The 15,145-nt window shown below is 57.6% G+C and overlaps 3 protein-coding genes across 7 annotated transcripts in view; 1 reads left to right on the plus strand and 2 right to left on the minus strand.

Annotated features, from left to right (window-relative positions):
* Positions 1-1,531, minus strand: part of LOC108497741 (dimethylaniline monooxygenase [N-oxide-forming] 2-like) — a 4,122-nt gene extending 2,591 nt beyond the window's left edge. Inside the window, exons 1-4 of the mRNA XM_017815640.1 lie at positions 1,106-1,531; positions 485-698; positions 94-282; positions 6-11 (exon numbers count right to left, since the gene is read on the minus strand). Coding sequence (XP_017671129.1) covers positions 6-11; positions 94-282; positions 485-616 — 327 coding nt within the window. The 5' untranslated portion in view covers positions 617-698; positions 1,106-1,531. The remainder of the gene's footprint in view (positions 1-5; positions 12-93; positions 283-484; positions 699-1,105) is intronic.
* A 2,524-nt stretch (positions 1,532-4,055) lies between these two features.
* PLPP6 (phospholipid phosphatase 6) lies at positions 4,056-7,058 on the minus strand. The gene is made up of 2 exons (XM_017815641.1): positions 6,662-7,058; positions 4,056-4,864 (listed from the first exon to the last, which is right to left on the minus strand). The coding sequence occupies exons 1-2, from the start codon at positions 7,056-7,058 to the stop codon at positions 4,494-4,496; spliced, it is 768 nt and encodes a 255-aa protein (XP_017671130.1). The 3' UTR covers positions 4,056-4,493.
* A 375-nt stretch (positions 7,059-7,433) lies between these two features.
* On the plus strand, positions 7,434-15,067 carry FAM78B (family with sequence similarity 78 member B). Of its 5 annotated transcripts, none has more exons than XR_001874957.1 (3): positions 7,434-7,696; positions 9,259-10,234; positions 15,031-15,067. XR_001874957.1 is itself a non-coding variant. In XM_017815683.1 (2 exons), the coding sequence occupies exons 1-2, from the start codon at positions 7,434-7,436 to the stop codon at positions 9,779-9,781; spliced, it is 786 nt and encodes a 261-aa protein (XP_017671172.1). In that variant the 3' UTR covers positions 9,782-13,795. The 5 variants fall into 5 exon arrangements, 1 of the variants encoding a protein (XP_017671172.1); XR_001874955.1 differs by lacking the exon at positions 15,031-15,067 and adding an exon at positions 13,519-13,795 and having other exon boundaries at positions 9,259-12,043; XR_001874954.1 differs by lacking the exon at positions 15,031-15,067 and adding an exon at positions 13,418-13,795.
* The last annotated feature ends 78 nt before the right edge of the window (positions 15,068-15,145 follow it).

A 15,145-nucleotide genomic window follows, 5' to 3' on the forward strand; every position in this document is an offset into this window, starting at 1 on the left:
CACACGCTGGTCTGGGTGCAGGGGGAGTGGGCGTCAGGCACCCCGCGCCCCCTGGCCCCGCTGCCACCACCCCCTTGGCCCCCCAGCTCTCACCCTGAAGCGGATGTGGCGGAGCAGGTCGAAGTGCTGGGCGTACATGCGGAAGTACTCCATGATCTTGGAGTTGTGCATGTAGTTGGGGAAGTCCTCGGGGATGGGGAAGTCGCTGAAGCACATCATCTCCTTGGAGGTGTTGATGATGACAGAGCGGTAGATGCTGGCACGGCCGTCCTCGGGGTTCTCCTGTAGGAGTGGGTCACGGCTCAGCACTGGCCAGGGGATTGATGGGGAGGGGTGGCCAGGGTTGATTGTGCTGCTCCTTTACATGGAGACCCTGCCCTCAGTCTCATCCAGAGGACCCCACCGTGGCTGGCTGCATGCCACCCCACCAGACACCACGGATCCCTGGGGGCCACTGTGCTGACACGTGGCCGGCAGGGTTTACCTCAAACCTCCAGAGGCCTCCGATGTCCCGGCTCCTCTCGAAGCAGACGGGCTCCAGCCCCTCCTGCAGGCAGGCTTTGATGGCGCACAGCCCGCTGCTGCCCCCGCCGATGATGGCCACCCTCTTTGCCATGTTGGGCTTCACCACGGGATCTCTGCCTGGGGACAGCGCCGGAGAGTGGGGCTGGGGGTTGCAACTGTGCAGACTTTTGGCCCTGTGCACCAAAGAGGTCCCAAGTTGAGAGGAAGCCCCCCAGAAATTTGCCTGGGGTTTTGAAGCAACTGCTATTCCCCCCCAAGTGGGAACTGGCCACTGCTGGGTTTTGTACTATTGTGGTGTTGCCTCTGGATGCCCTGGGGAGAAATGCTACCGAGTGCCAGGCAGCCTGAAAATGTCCCTGCCCATGCTAAGTCCCAGCGATGGAGGTACACCAGAATACCGTGCCCCGTCATGGAGACCGACGGCTCCTTCCCAAGTGGGTGACAGTCCCTCTGCCTTGCCCTTCGCCCTCTTCCTTCCCCGAGGTGATGCCCGTCCTGCCGTCCCGGTGCCCACTGCGTGCTGACAGCCCGGGGAACACCCTCAACGGGGACACCCTCAACCGGGACACCCTCCACCGACCTGCGGCTGGGGGAGCAGCAGCCCAGGGAAGGCGGGCGGCAGGCGGGGAGCCCCTCGGGGGTCTTTGCCGGGTTATCCCGAGCCGTGAGGCCGGACCGCGGCCTGGCTTTGTGGTGCGCAGCGGCCGTAAGCGGAGCCTCCCCCTCCGTCACTCCTCCCACGGCGCCAGGGGAAGGAAGCCAGGAGCCGGCTGGCTGCCGGCCGTCTGCTCCGGTTTTCCGGCAGCGGCTGTCGCTACAGCCTCGACAGCGGGGTAAGGAGCCGTCCCGGGCACCGTGCGGGAAAGCAGACAAGCAGCCGATCCCCGTGGCGTGCGTGCTGAGTGAACAAACGCTGCCCTGAACTTTCACCTCTGGGATTATATGGATCAGCCCAACCCTGTTTATCCTGGTAGCCGGAGGCACGCGCGGCTCTGCTCCAGAGACACCCGGCAGAGCATCGCCCACTCCCCCTGTGCCCCTGGGCTGGGCGTGTCGGCACAGTGTCCCCATAGCCGCGGCTCACTCGTGGGCTACCCGAGTCCTGGGGCCAGCGGGACCCTGGTGCGAGGAGCACCACACTGTCAGGGTGTCACTGGTGCCAGAGTGCTGGGACCACTTAGGGAAAGGCTCTCCCCGACAGCAGGAAGCACAGACCATGTGGATCCAGAGCTTGCTGTTGGCTCCTGGCACACTCAGCCAGACAGCTCTTGGGGACTGCAGGGGAAATTTGCTCTCCCATGATGTCCAGGGAACTTCACCCCAGAGCTGAGCAAGGCACAGGGCTACAGAGGGGTCAAGATCTGCAACTGAAATGGCTTTGATCTTCTAAGCCTCACAGTATGTCTGCAGTAAGTTTAATAAAGCTCTTTCTGTACCTTGCTGTTGGCAAGGGCTGATCTCTGCCCGGGGCAGAGGTGCTGAGCTGCCAACCCGCACTCTGCCTGCCTGTCAAAAAGCATCAAAAGCATCTTACCAGGCAGGGGGATCAGCACAGGTACAGCAGTGTGGCAGCACTGGTAGTACTACTCTCCCTGCTCTGCTCTCAGCTGGCTTCTGGCTCTTCTGCAAGCTCTGCACAGGTTGCCCAAGGGTGTTAAGTACAGGAGACCTCTGAACTCTCAGCCTCACTGCTGTCCTATCAAACCTTTGTGCAGGTTGCCTCTAAACTGACTCTTCTCCCTACAGGAGGTTGCACTGCTCTGGACTTTGCCGTGCTGTGCTTGGGCTCATGCCATGGCATTTTGGTCAAGACCAGCTGGTTGATGTCCACGGGAAAGTTACAGTTCCCCATGCCTGGGAAGCACCCAGGATATACAGCATGGGGGGCAGTGTCTGCTCTGGGCTTCCACAGAAGGCAGGGGTGCCATGGGACAAGCAGAGCAGAAAGCACCAGTCTCCTCCTTCTTATCAGTGGGTTAGTACTCATCTTTGGAGGAGCAATGACAGGTGACAAGCACAGGAGGAGACCAAAGTCTCTTTGGTGGAGGTGGGAAGATGCAGAGAAGAGGTGAGAGGGTGGCTGGGCATCCTGTGACCCAAAAGGGCTGTGCACTGGTGGGTGCCACCAGGCAGCTCATGGAGGGTCCTGCAAGTGAGTCAAGGGCAACTTTTGGCACACACATGGGCTTTGGGAACAAGCCACAGGTGTGTGGATTTGCTGTAGTACTCCTCCATGACCTGGAGAGGAAGACTCCAACGACTGTAAGAATCGCTTGGATGAAATGCACCCTGTGTTTGGGAAAGAGCAGAGGTGTTCTGGCACATCTCAGCAAGCTCTGATCACCTCAAACTCTACCCACACTGCAGTGTGCCACTGCCACCTGTCTGTGCCCCTGCAACCACCACAGGGCTCGTCTCTGCTTTGGGGCAGGAGGGCTGGCCGGGGTGTCCAGGTGCTGCCGTGCACATGCTGAACTGGCCCAGCCAGCTGCCAGGCCTGCAGTGCAACCCAGGGGATTATTTTTTTGGTCACTGGAGCACAAACCCACATCTGGTAGTTTCACTGGCTCACCCTGGCAGTGGGTCAGGGCTCAGCTCTGGGGGAACTCTGTCAAGCACTTTCATTTTGGCCCCTGTATAACTGACAGTGGGTGACAGACAGTAACAGGGTGCTTGTGCCTATGGCCCTCAGGCTGCCCCTGTACACTTCATCCAGGGGAACAGCACACTTAAACACTGCCTGGTCTTAATATGACTTAATTGGTGCTTTCCAGAGCCTGAGTGCATCAAGAGACCTCAATGACCACAAGGAGCCTCAGCTGGACCCAGCACCCCACCCACATGCCAGGAGTGCTGTTTAAGCTCATTATTTAAGCTTAGTCTAGAGCCTTCACTCCCTGCCTGGCTCTGGTTCTTCTGCTTTTCTGGCTCAATCTCAACCCCAGCTCATTACAGAGGCTCCTTGTGGTCCCCTCCTGCCAAGGACAAGAAGCCCTCTGTGAAAAACAGACCAACGGTGCCAGGGCAGGTGGTGGTTGTCAGAGCCTCTTGCTTACCTGCAGGAGGTGCAGGTAAGGCTCACACCTGGGGCTGCCCTGCAGCCTGGGAGAGGGCATATTGCTGGGCTGTGAGGAAGGGGCTGGTTCTCCAGAATGCTGTCTGCAGCCTGGGAACATGTTGACCATGAGGAATTGCTAGGAATGCACTGTACCCCCTGGGAAACTGAAAATCCTATGGAGGGGAAGAGGAGCAGGGAAGCTCTGCACAAGGGCTTCAGGAGTAGGCTGCTGTTGGGAGCTGCTTCCCCCTGGATGGACCAACCCTTCAGTCCCACTGTCCTTTCCCCATGGCACTGGGGGCCAGGTGCCTGTGTCCTCATTGCTCAATATCTGATCTCAGTGCAGTACTTAAACTGAGAGCAGAAGGGAAGAGATTGTTTAGAAAGGCAGAGCTATTTATAACCCTGAGGAGAGACCCTCACGAGCCCCTCCAGACAGGTGTTACAGAGCAGGCTGCACAGGATATGCTTATGACAGCAGCATGATCAGTGTATTTATAGAATACAGATACATGGGTGATTGTAGACAAACCTCTGCAAAGTCACAGCTACCACATACACCATGGGCTATTGCAAGTGACCAGCAAGAGCATGCAGATTCACAGTATCATCAGCAAGCTGCCGGGTGAAATGTGCTGAGCCCTCCCCAGGCTCTGCAGAGACTGTTTTTTTTTGTCACAGAACAGTCAGTGCAGCTGTTTGGCCAGTGCAGACCCTGCCTGACACCTGACCAGGAGGGCAAGACAGCACCAAACATCCAAGTGCAGACCAGGAGCCTGCAGCACCGCTCATGTACAAGTCTTGGCCAGACTGACCGGGGTTGAGGGTGCGAGTTCAAGTCCCAGTATCCCCTCCCTTGTGCGTGCTTAGGAAACCAGCGCACGCCCCTCCTTTGTGAGGAGCCCGCCTGTCAGTGGTCCCAGAGCGCGAAGAGGGCGGGCGCGTTGAGCGGGGACAGCCAGCAGTGCTCCACCACGCTGTACAGGGCGTAGCCCAGCACCAGCCCGAACAGCACGTCCGTCATGTTGTGCCTGCCCAGCATCACCCTGGAGATGCTGACGATGAGGGCCCAGAGCACCACGAGGACGCGCAGCGGGACAGCGAGCACCAGGTGCCGCAGGACGAAGCGGCAGACCAGGGCGGCGCGGGTGGCGTGGCCCGAGGGGAAGGAGTACTTGTCCACCGAGATGGTGACGAACATGTCCATCTTGTTGTGGGTGGGCCGTGGCCGCTTCACCAGCCCCTTCACCACGGCCACCATCACCAGGTCCAGCAGCAATGCTAGGAGAGACAGGAGCAGTGGGTTACTGAAAGCACAGCTGTTACCTATGAAAGCACAGCTGTTACCTATGAAAGCGCTTGGCTGCCCAGACCTGCTAAGAGAAGGCATTGGCTGCAACACCCAGGCTGGGAGAGCACAGCACTCGTCTGCACTTGGCCTTCTGCAGCGTGACCACGTCCTCAACCTCTGCTCCCTCGTGCACCACCAGACCATCTGCCTGCCACAGCCCAACAGGGCTCTGCCAGGGCTTTTGTATAAAATCTGATCTCACTGTGACTCTGGGCTCAACCTGCCCCATAACCTGAAGGCAGCAGAGGGACAACTCCCTTCCTGGCAGTGCTGACTCAGCATTGTTCTGCCTGCCCTGGTGACTTGAGTTCAAACCTACCGGGTGAATGATCAACCCGCTCCAAGCACTCAGCCACAGCTCAGCGTGAGGGGCTCTGAGCTGGTGTGGTGCCAAGGGTCCTGGAGTCTGGCTTCTCCCTGCTGCTGGAGGGAAAGCTAACTGTGCTTTGGTTTTCAAGAGATGACTAAAGGATGATTTATGTAATGGCTTGCCCCTGAGAGGTAAAGGCTGTTCTGGTAGAAGATGCAAAGTACCTGTGAGAAGTGTTCAGCCAGTATTTGGCAAGAGCAGCTTCTCGTGCAGGTCAGAGGGTACTTTCTCTACCCCTGTGAGTTCTGCTTAGCCCTCACAGCCAGGGCTATTCTTCCAGGGAAGTCATGTAAGAGACCAGCTTCTGCTTGTCCTAAGGCTTGTTTCTGGACACCAAACCTTTTGGTCACTTCAGTTCATTTCCTCTGGTTAATCATTTCAGAATAAATATTTTTTTTCCTACATGTAAACCTAGATCAATGACTTTTTCTCTTTTTACATAGGATTTGGGAGATTCAGCTTGGACACAAGGGAACCCTCCTTCCCCACACAGGTGCTGCAGTCCTGGCTACAGGGTCCCAGAGAGGTGGGTGGCTCTGGCCCAGAGTATTGAGGGCTGGACAAGGCTCTGGTACGGGGACAGATCTCCTTGGAGAAGTTAGGCTGGAGGCCTCCTGGTCCTTTCTCACAGCTCTGCTGTGGGACTGTAATTTAACCGTGTGCTGCTAGATGAGAAAGATGCACAAGCCTATGTACTTCCCACCAAGCAAATTTCAATTCAGATTCTAAGTGTGAGATACTAATTATCTGCAACTTAATACAAGAGTAAGAACATGAAAAGGTCTGGTGCTCTAGAGCTACTACAGTTTCTAAATGAGCAGAAATGAAGACTCTATACCTAGGATACTCTGTGTGTGTGAGTGTGAAATATTACACAATGCAAGATTAAAATGCGTGCATTAAACCAAATTTCCTCACTGGCTGATACACATCAATCCACGAAGGCACTGCCTAGGCAGGGAGCCAGGGGTGCAGATGTCTGTGTGCCAGGGTAGCTTTTCAGGGAATGGGCTGGTGTCTCAACACTAGAAAGCTGCACCTAGAATGCAATGTTCTCATAAACTTGAAGTGCTAAAATATTTCATTCATCACCCTGAGAGCTTTGTGCAACTGCAGGAGCAGGGCAGCTGTTGGGAGTTTCACAGTGCGTGGTGGGAACTCTTGACAGGTGAGCCCTACCCGTGTCACCACATTTCCAGGGCTGCTGCCTCTGGTGCCAGGCACCCCACATGGGTCTGCACGGGCCGCTCAAAATCAGGTGCCCTCGGGGCTGTGGTTCACCAGCTCTGCGCCATTCGTTGTGTCCCACCCCACCCCGCTCGGCTCCATCAGCCCCCGGGCGAGCCCCGCGCCTCACCGAAGAGCAGGTTGAGCAGCACCTCCCTGGCCGCCGAGCTGTCACTCTGGCAGAGCCCGTAGAAGGTGCCGAGCAGCCAGGGGATGCCGTGCCCCGACACCTCGATGACCTTCATGAGCGGGCGGGCGCTGCCCCATGCCGAGCCCTCCCCAGCGCACACGCCCAAGCGCTTGGAGGCCCAGAGGTCGATAGCGAGCAGGGAGCTGAGCGCGATGCCCACGAAGGACGGGTTCAGCTTCATGCAGTCCTCCTCTGGCAGCGGCGCGGCCGCCGGGGGCTCCCTGCGGCGGGACGGGCTGTCGGGGACGGCGGGGCCGCGCTGGCTCAGCGACAGGAACTCCAGCCGGCCGCCGCTGCCGCCCGCGCGGCGCTCGCGGCTGCTCCGGGGGCTCGGCATCGCGGCGGGAGGTGGCCTGCGGGAGGCGGGCGCCGGCCACCGGCTGCCGGGCCCGCATGTCCCCCCTGCCCGGGGCCGCTTCCTTGTCCCCCGCCGCCGCTCCCGGAGCGCCCCAAGGACGCGGCGGTGCCGCCCTCCCTCCTCCGCCCCGGTACCGGGCGGCCCCGCCGCCGCTTCCGCTTCCTGTTCCGCCCGTGACGCACGTGGGGCTCCCGGCGTACGGCGGCCGGCGGGGGCCGTAAGAGGCGCGGCGGCGGCGCCTTCGCCCTGCCGGCGCCGGTGCGGGCGCCGCGCTGCGGGCGGCGATGCGCGGCGGGCGGGCACCGGCCCCGGCCGCCCCCCCGGCCCCGCGGTGACGGCGGCCCCGCGGCGGCCATGGGGTGCCTGCAGAGTGTGGCCTGCAAGGCGCGGGTGCGCCGGGAGCAAATCGTGGTGTCGGACGTGTCGGCCACCATCGAGCCGGCGGCCACGGCCATCGAGGAGAGCTCGCCGGTGGTGCTGCGGTACCGCACGCCCTACTTCCGCGCCTCCGCACGCGTGCTCATGCCGCCCATCGCCCGGCGCCACACCTGGGTGGTGGGCTGGATCCAGGCCTGCAACCACATGGAGTTCTACAACACCTACAGCGACCTCGGCGTGTGAGCACGGGGGGCGCGGGGGGGACGGGCACAGCAGCGGAGTGGGGGCATCGGGCTGGGCATGGCGTGGGCACCCCGGCACACAGGGCACCCCGGGACGCCTGCGGGCACCGTGTGCTGCCCCCTCGGCACCGTGTGTTGCCCCCCTGGGACCACGTGCTGGCCCACTGACACCATGTGCTGCCCCCCAGGCACCGGCTGCTGCCACCCCAGAGTCCGTGTGTTGCCCCCGTGGCACCGTGCGCTGCCCCCCAGGCACTGGGAGCTGCCCCCCTACCCCGCCTCTGCATCCACAGCCACACACGGGCGCCACTTTCTCGCCGGCGCTCGCTCCGAGCACATTCCCTGACTCCGCAATTCCTGCTCCTCCTGTGCCACGGCGTCTCCTGCACCATCCCGGTAGCCTGGGGCTTTCTCGCTGGGGGGCTTTGTGGCCGCTGTCTCCCCTCGAATACCGCTTCCCCTCTGGGGCCGGGTTGTGAGTGCGGGCAGTGCTGGGGGAGTTGCCCCCTTGGCTTGTGTTAGAAGCGGGAAGTGTTGCAGTGCTTGGCTGAAGTGGCTGCTGGAAAACAGCTTTTCTCAAGGCTGAGTGTGTGGTGACCTGAGGGGACACCAAGGGGCAAAGCTGTTGGCTCTGTCACTGTGTCCTCTGCCTTTGGAGAAGGGTGATAAAAGAGGGACTGGAGGTGACTGGAGGGGTACATTTGGCTCAATGGAGTGTTCCCACTGCTGGTGCCAGGGGTTGCCAGCACAGGGCATTGTGTGCAGTAGGTCCTCGTGCTACCTGCCTGCATCCTTGCATCATGGCAGATCTACCTGCCTGTGGCACTGGAGCGCTTGGGGACATCCAGCAAGTGGAGGCCATCTGGGGGGATGGCAGAGGTGTGGTCCCAGTGCCAGGCAGTTTTAAAAACTATATGTGTTTGAAGCCAGAGCTTGGACTTGGTAGGAGGTTTCACCAGAACTCCAGGCCTGTAATTACCACGTGGGGATTGTCTCCCTTGCTGTAGCCACAGGTGTTAGTAATGAGATTGTCAGCAAAGATTTAGTCTGGAATTCCCCCCCCCAGCCATATTGCAGGGATTTCATGGCACCAGTGGCAGGCATAATTGTGGAATTTAATTGTTGTCTGTGTCTCTGTGCAGGTGCCTGTATTTACAGGCATAAAAATTACAGACTTATCGTGGGGCTGAGGTGGCAGCTGATGAGCTGGGCCAGTGCAGTGGTCATGGTGCTGCAGCTGGTGAATGAGGAAGGCTGTTCACCAGCACAGGAGCTGACTAAGGAGAGAGTGACCCCAGAGAGACTTGGCAATGGGTTTTGGCCCAGTCAGTTTTATTGCAGATTAATTAAAATAACATTGTGTTGGCAGAGCAAAGGCTTCAGCTGGACGTGTGAGTCTCAGCAAAGGAACCAACGTTGAATTTGTTCTTCAGGTTGGTCCTGAGAGCTTGCTGCAGGCAGGGAAGAGGGTCCCCATGCTGCTGGCCTTCCCATCCCTCACCAAGTGCTGTTGGTGCCATTTCCCTGCTAACCTGGCCTTTCTCTTCCCATTCACTTAGGTCAAGCTGGGAGCTGCCCGACCTGCGAGAAGGAAGAGTAAAAGCCATCAGCGATTCGGATGGTGTGAGCTACCCCTGGTATGGAAACACCACAGAAACCGTGACCCTGGTCGGGCCCACGAACAAGATCTCCAGGTTCTCAGTGAGCATGAATGACAATTTCTACCCCAGTGTGACGTGGGCTGTCCCCGTGAGCAACAGTAATGTGCCACTGCTGACCAGGATTAAGAGGGACCAGAGCTTTACCACGTGGCTGGTGGCCATGAACACCACCACCAAGGAAAAGATCATCTTGCAGACTATAAAGTGGAGGATGCGAGTGGACATTGAGGTTGATCCCATGCAGCTTCTGGGGCAGCGGGCACGGCTGGTGGGAAGGACTCAGCAGGAGCAGCCCCGGATCCTCAGCAGAATGGAGCCCATCCCACCAAACGCACTAGTGAAGCCCAACGCCAACGACGCCCAAGTCCTCATGTGGAGACCCAAGCGAGGGCAGCCTATAGTCGTGATACCTCCCAAGTAGAGCAGTGCCAGGCACGCACGTGAGGACCTGGGTGCTCTCAGCCTGCTGCAAACGAACAGGGTTTCTGAGCCAAAGCAGACCTCTTGGGTTCTCCTGCCTTTGTCGTTGTAGTTGGAAACATGGCTCCTCCTGAGTCAGAAATAGAGCCTGGCTGGCACGAGGGCACAGAAGAGGGCGTGCCCAGCTGGAGGATTTCCCAGGAAGTGGAATCGAGTGCTTGCAGGGGCTTGTGGCTGGCACAGAGGCTGTCTGACCTAAACGACTCGTCTTTCCTTGTAGGGCAGTGCAAGAAGCCATGGGTGTGATTGAACCGTGCCCGTGGTGAATGCTGCTTTCCACCCAGCTGGAGATAGAAGTGAAGACCTTGCCTGCTGGATGCGAAGGGCTCCTGCAGTGCCCCTTCCTGCTGGGGCACCGGTCCCCATGGTGTCCATACCTATGCATTTCAGATTGGTAATTAACCCCTTGCCCTGCCTGCTGATGCTGGGCGGGAGGGCCCGGGAGTGGGGTGGGAACAGACAGTGCCAGGGTGCTGAGCCAGAGCCCAGCACTGGCTGGTGCCCCCAGCTGGGAGGGGTTTTCTGCAGCCGAGGGGAAGTGGGACATGTTTTGCATGCATCTGGGTGTGTTTGGAGTAGTTGTGAGTGTAGGAGATGCCATAGCTCTTTTCCGTCTTGGAGTGAGATCTAAGGGCAGGTTAGATGTCCTTTTGTTTTAAGGTGCACTAAGTCTTTGCAGTTCCTCAACCTCCCCTCCCCAGTCCCACTGACCCGTCTCTTACGGAAGCAAAACCGATTCTCAGCAGAGTGAGAAATGGGGAGTGGTGCCTGTTCACCCGGCCCAGGTGCTCACTGACTGTGTGTGTGTGGGGTACCCAAACCAGCTTGGAGGTACCCTGGGACCCACTTGCTTCATTGCAGACCCAAGTCCCTTGCTAGAAGTTGGGTGCTTGCTCATTTTCCATGCGAATGCTGGCTCACATGGAGACCCTCCTCTTCCTCAGCCACCCGTGGGGCAGGCTGGCTACTGGCAGAGACACCAGTGGAGGGGATGGCATGCCTTGTGGTAACTCCCCAGGCTCTCCTGGGGTGGAGGCTGTGCAGGGCAGGCCTAGTTTTGCCTGGGAAGGAGGAGGTGCATGTGCTGCCTGAGGGCTGCCTCCTGGTGCTACAGGTGCTTTGGGGCAACAAGGGATGTTTATTTGCCTTTCTTCTCACCCCTCACTGCCTGGATGGCTGGCATTGGCTGGTCCATGAGGCAGCATGGTGCTGTGGGATGCAACTGGCCATTCCCAGGATCTCAGCCTGGAGCTGCAGCAGAGGCATAAGCCACAGCTGTGCTGCTGCTGCTCTTGGTGTCCCATAACTCCTGGGCAGACAGTTACAGTTTTTGCTGCTTTCTCTGCTCTCTCTGTCCTGGCATAAGCCCTGCGGCTCCTCCAGCTCACACTCCTACCTTCACATTACGGGAGATTTGTGCTGCCCTGGGGATGCAGGTCATTCCTGTTGGGAGGGTCCTATCTGCTGTCCCGCTGCCAGGAGAGCCTGGGGAGGATTGCTGTGTGACACTTCCATGCGAAGCCTTTCCTGAGGTGTTGGCAGTGCTGCCCCCAGCCTGGGTACTGGGATGCCCAGCCCAGCACTGCTCATCTCCCTGTGGTGTGCCTGCACATCCCGTGGCATCATTCCCTCAAAGCTTCAGCTGCATCTCCTGCTTTTCCAGGGCGGGATGTGCACGCCCGGGCCCTGCCAGCAAAGGGGCTCCCCAGGCATATTAGACCAAAAATCCCTGTGAAATCCCCGCGCTATTTATTATCCTCGGTAGTATTTGCTGCTGGTTCAATTCTTTATTTATTGTTTCCTTTGGGAGTGCTGCATTCTGACGCCTTGACGCACACTTCCCTGTGTCGGGCCTGCAGTCCTGCTGCTCCCGCCCGGCCTTGCGGCGGATTGGGAACCTGCTGCTTTCGGTGCCTATGTTGGGGTTTTGTGGGGGGCTACAAGCCTTGCTGTGGGAAAGCTTTGGAGGGAGAGGGGGCTCTGAACTTTGGCCTGCTGTGTTTTCTGGCACAGAGCTTCCACAGGGAGCTTGCTGGCATGGGAAGATGTCCTGCTCCTGTGAGACTCTGCCTGTGGTTTTGTCCTGGTGTGGGACTGATGGCAGCTTTCGCCATCACTGATGTTTTGTTTCTCGAAAAGTGTGTGTGTGGAGAGGGGTTAGAAACTTGAAATACAATTTTCCTTAAGGATTTGAAGAGGAGGGGTAAGTACCTTTTGGTTTGAAGTAAGGCAGGTATATGCTTTTGACCTGGAAGACAGAAACGCCCCCGGCAGCATCAGAGCTAAAAAGCCAGAGGAAGGAGTTCCCCAATAAATGGGTAACCCCAAGATGGGCTTCCCACTGGGAGAGGATGCTGCATCCAGAGAGGCTGTGCGAGCCAGCTCCCCAGAACTCACGGGGAAGGGCCAGGGCTGCATGCTAGCTGTCAGCTCGTGGAGCTGCTGTGGCACTGCCGTGGTTCCAGTTGTCTGGGAGAGTGGGCATGCAGATGCAGAGATGCTGTGGAATTCATTTCCATCTTTTGGGATGTACTGGCTGGCCCGAGCCGTGGCACATCGTCTGCTATGACACTGAGACAGCAATGGCTGAATTTCTGTTCTATGAATGTCTACAACGTCCCCAGGGAGGTGCTTGGTGCCAGTGTCAGACTCAGTGCCTCGCTGTAGCCATGTGCCTGAGCTCCCAGGGCTGCCCCAGCCTGCAGGCAGGTGCTGGCTGAGCCCCGGGACCATGCCTGTGTTCACCTCTCCAGGCTTCTGCCAGATTTCTGTGCCCGCTCCTTCTCTGATGGCTGGATTTGATGCACTTAACTCAGTTTGATGCGTGGGTGGTCTTCGTGGGCATTTCTTCATTAAAAAAAGAAGGGGGGAAAAAAGTTTGCAAAAATTGTTTGCAAAAAAATTTGGCAAACAACGTTTGCAGAAATGTGCAGGCATTTTGCATGTTGGCAAAAGGTGTGTGCTCACACTTGGGGGGAGGTGCTGGGTGGGCACTGAGCAGTGGAGCCCGAGTGTGGGGCTCAGACGAAAGGGAGGGAGGTAGTGGGTGAGAGCTCCCATGTGTGAGTCCGTGTTTGGCTCACATCCCTGTGGCTGCATGAGCACCCGGACTCCTGGGCTTGTGTTTTACCACCCCATGGGATGCCTTCCCTGTGCCCCCCTCCGGCACCAGCACCCCATTATCTCAGGGAGGGGCAGGTCATGGAAATGCCCACCCTCACGCTCCCCTTGCCCTGAGCCGCGGGGTGCCCCTTCCCCTCCTTCGTGTCCTCGGGTCATTTATTTATTTATTTAATTATTTGGCTATTTATTTATTTAAGTTATTTATTGGTATTTATTGACAACTGGAAGTTGGGGGGGTGGTGTCATTTGTGCTGCACAGTGGGGGCAGCTGGGTCTCCCCCCACCCAGCCCCCTGCATTTTGGGGTGCTGCCACATGTTTGAGAGCACTGCTAGGGAGCGACGTTTGCGGGCCTTGCGCTCCCATCCCCTTTTGGAGCCGAGAGGGGGAGAAAGGAAGAGGAATCACATCGGTGCCTGCAGGGAGGGCACCCGGTGCTTGTCCCCTTCCTGCAGAAGCTCGGAGCCCCTGCGCTCCCTCCCGTGCCCGTCCATATTTATTGACCCGGCCTCCTGGCATTTCTCTGTTCGGCTCCTGCTGGATTTGCTGTTGCCAGTTCCCGGAGATGGTGAGAAGAGCCAGGACATTTGAATGTCACTATGGAGAAAAGACCAAACCAGGTATTCTGCTGCCGCGTGGGGAAAATCGGAAGGAGAGGAAAGCTGGTTTTGCAGAGTGCCTTAAACACAAATGACTTTACCGAGTCTTGGACTGGTAAATGACTTTACTTGGCTTGGACTTCTGTCTCTGGATGTTATTACCAACTCGAACAAATGTTGCATTTCACTTCTCTGGGATTAAAAGAAAACCACTCGAGCTGTACTGGAACCAAACCCTGTGTTTGCTTGAGTCCATCTGGCTGGTTTGTACCTCTGAGGCCACAGCAGCACCAGGGAGCGGGCAGGAATCCCTGGGCTTTTGGTGATCAGCTTGCCTAATAAGTGGGATCAGTGGCTGCTTCCTGCTGGCTTTAAGGCCTTGGGCCGTGTGACAGGATTTGTTTACCCTTGTCCCTGCTTGCAGGTGGCTTCTCTGGTGTCCTAGAGAAGTTGTGCTGGCCCTGCAGTGCCCCTTCTCTAGGGTTGCTCAGGGCAGGCTGTTTGCACAAAGCGTGCCATGGGGCTGTGTCCTCAAGCTTCCAGAAAAGTTGGGGCAGTTGGTTGGAAAGCTCAGAGGGGGCAGACGTCCCTTTTTTGCCTTAGGAAACCAGATCAAGGCGAGGGCTGTGTGCTGAGGGAACAGCAAGAAACCCAGGAATTTGCACAGCCCAGCCACGGGGAACTAGGGAAGCTGCCAAGTTTGATAAAGCTGAAAAACTGCACAGAAAAGAGACGTTTCCCCTCTGAAATTGCAGATTCCCCCTCCCACTTCATGCAGAGTGGAAGAGCGAGAACAAAAGTCAGCCCAGAGACCAGCTGTTTCTATCTTCTAGAAAAAGTAATATACAGGAATAATACAGTTTCATATTGAAGGTTCATTTAGAGGCCATTTGGGGAAATACACCAATATTCACTTCATAGTTCCTGAAGGCAATTAAAAATCAATATAATTTTTTTTGGGTAATGAAAGAGGGGTGTGGATGCTGCTGCAAGATTTGGGATCCACAGGATGCTGTGGAGGGTATCTCATTGCATCCAGTGCCTTGCTTACCATGAGCATCAACCCTGCTATTCCCCACATGCTGGGAGGAGATGTTTGTGCCCCAAGCCAGTTGATTTCCTTAGAGCTGCTCATTTTAAGTGTTGCTGGTTGTGCTGGGCACTGAGGGATGCTGGCAGCCAGCCTGTGAGCTATTCGGTGAGCAGGTTTCTTTCCTAGTGTTATATTAAAACATCGCTCGTCTCTTGACAAATCCCTGAGGTGTAGGTGAGGGAGAGCAGGCAGGAGTTTGCATGGTTTGTGCTCTGGGAAGAAGAGTAGGACCCCTCCAGTACTAACAGAAGGCCAGGCTGAGGCATGTTCCCTGAGCAGGTGTCTCCTTCCCACTGCTGAGACTCTGCCATGCAGAAGGGGAGCACACTGCCTGTGTGCCCTGGGACAACCTCTTTTCAAAATGCCTTCCTTACAGAGCAAGAACAAGGGAAGTCTGTGCTGCTGCCACCCACCCAGGAGCACGGGCACCCATCCCAGCTGCATGGCCACAGGAAACAAAGTAAATTGTGCAGGATGCTGTGGGGCCCAGC

The sequence above is a fragment of the Lepidothrix coronata genome, unplaced genomic scaffold (assembly GCF_001604755.1).
Source record: "Lepidothrix coronata isolate B3197 unplaced genomic scaffold, Lepidothrix_coronata-1.0 Scaffold52, whole genome shotgun sequence".
Classification (NCBI taxonomy): Eukaryota; Metazoa; Chordata; class Aves; order Passeriformes; family Pipridae; genus Lepidothrix; species Lepidothrix coronata.

Bases quoted from the DNA above. Each gene is read 5' to 3' on its own strand.
- PLPP6 (XM_017815641.1), bottom strand. From the start codon at position 7,058: ATGCCGAGCCCCCGGAGCAGCCGCGAGCGCCGCGCGGGCGGCAGCGGC. The intron at 4,865-6,661 runs GTGAGGCGCGGG...TGTCTCTCCTAG, and splicing joins GCTGCTCAACCTGCTCTTCG to CATTGCTGCTGGACCTGGTG.
- FAM78B (XM_017815683.1), top strand. From the start codon at position 7,434: ATGGGGTGCCTGCAGAGTGTGGCCTGCAAGGCGCGGGTGCGCCGGGAG. The intron at 7,697-9,258 runs GTGAGCACGGGG...CCATTCACTTAG, and splicing joins ACCTACAGCGACCTCGGCGT to GTCAAGCTGGGAGCTGCCCG.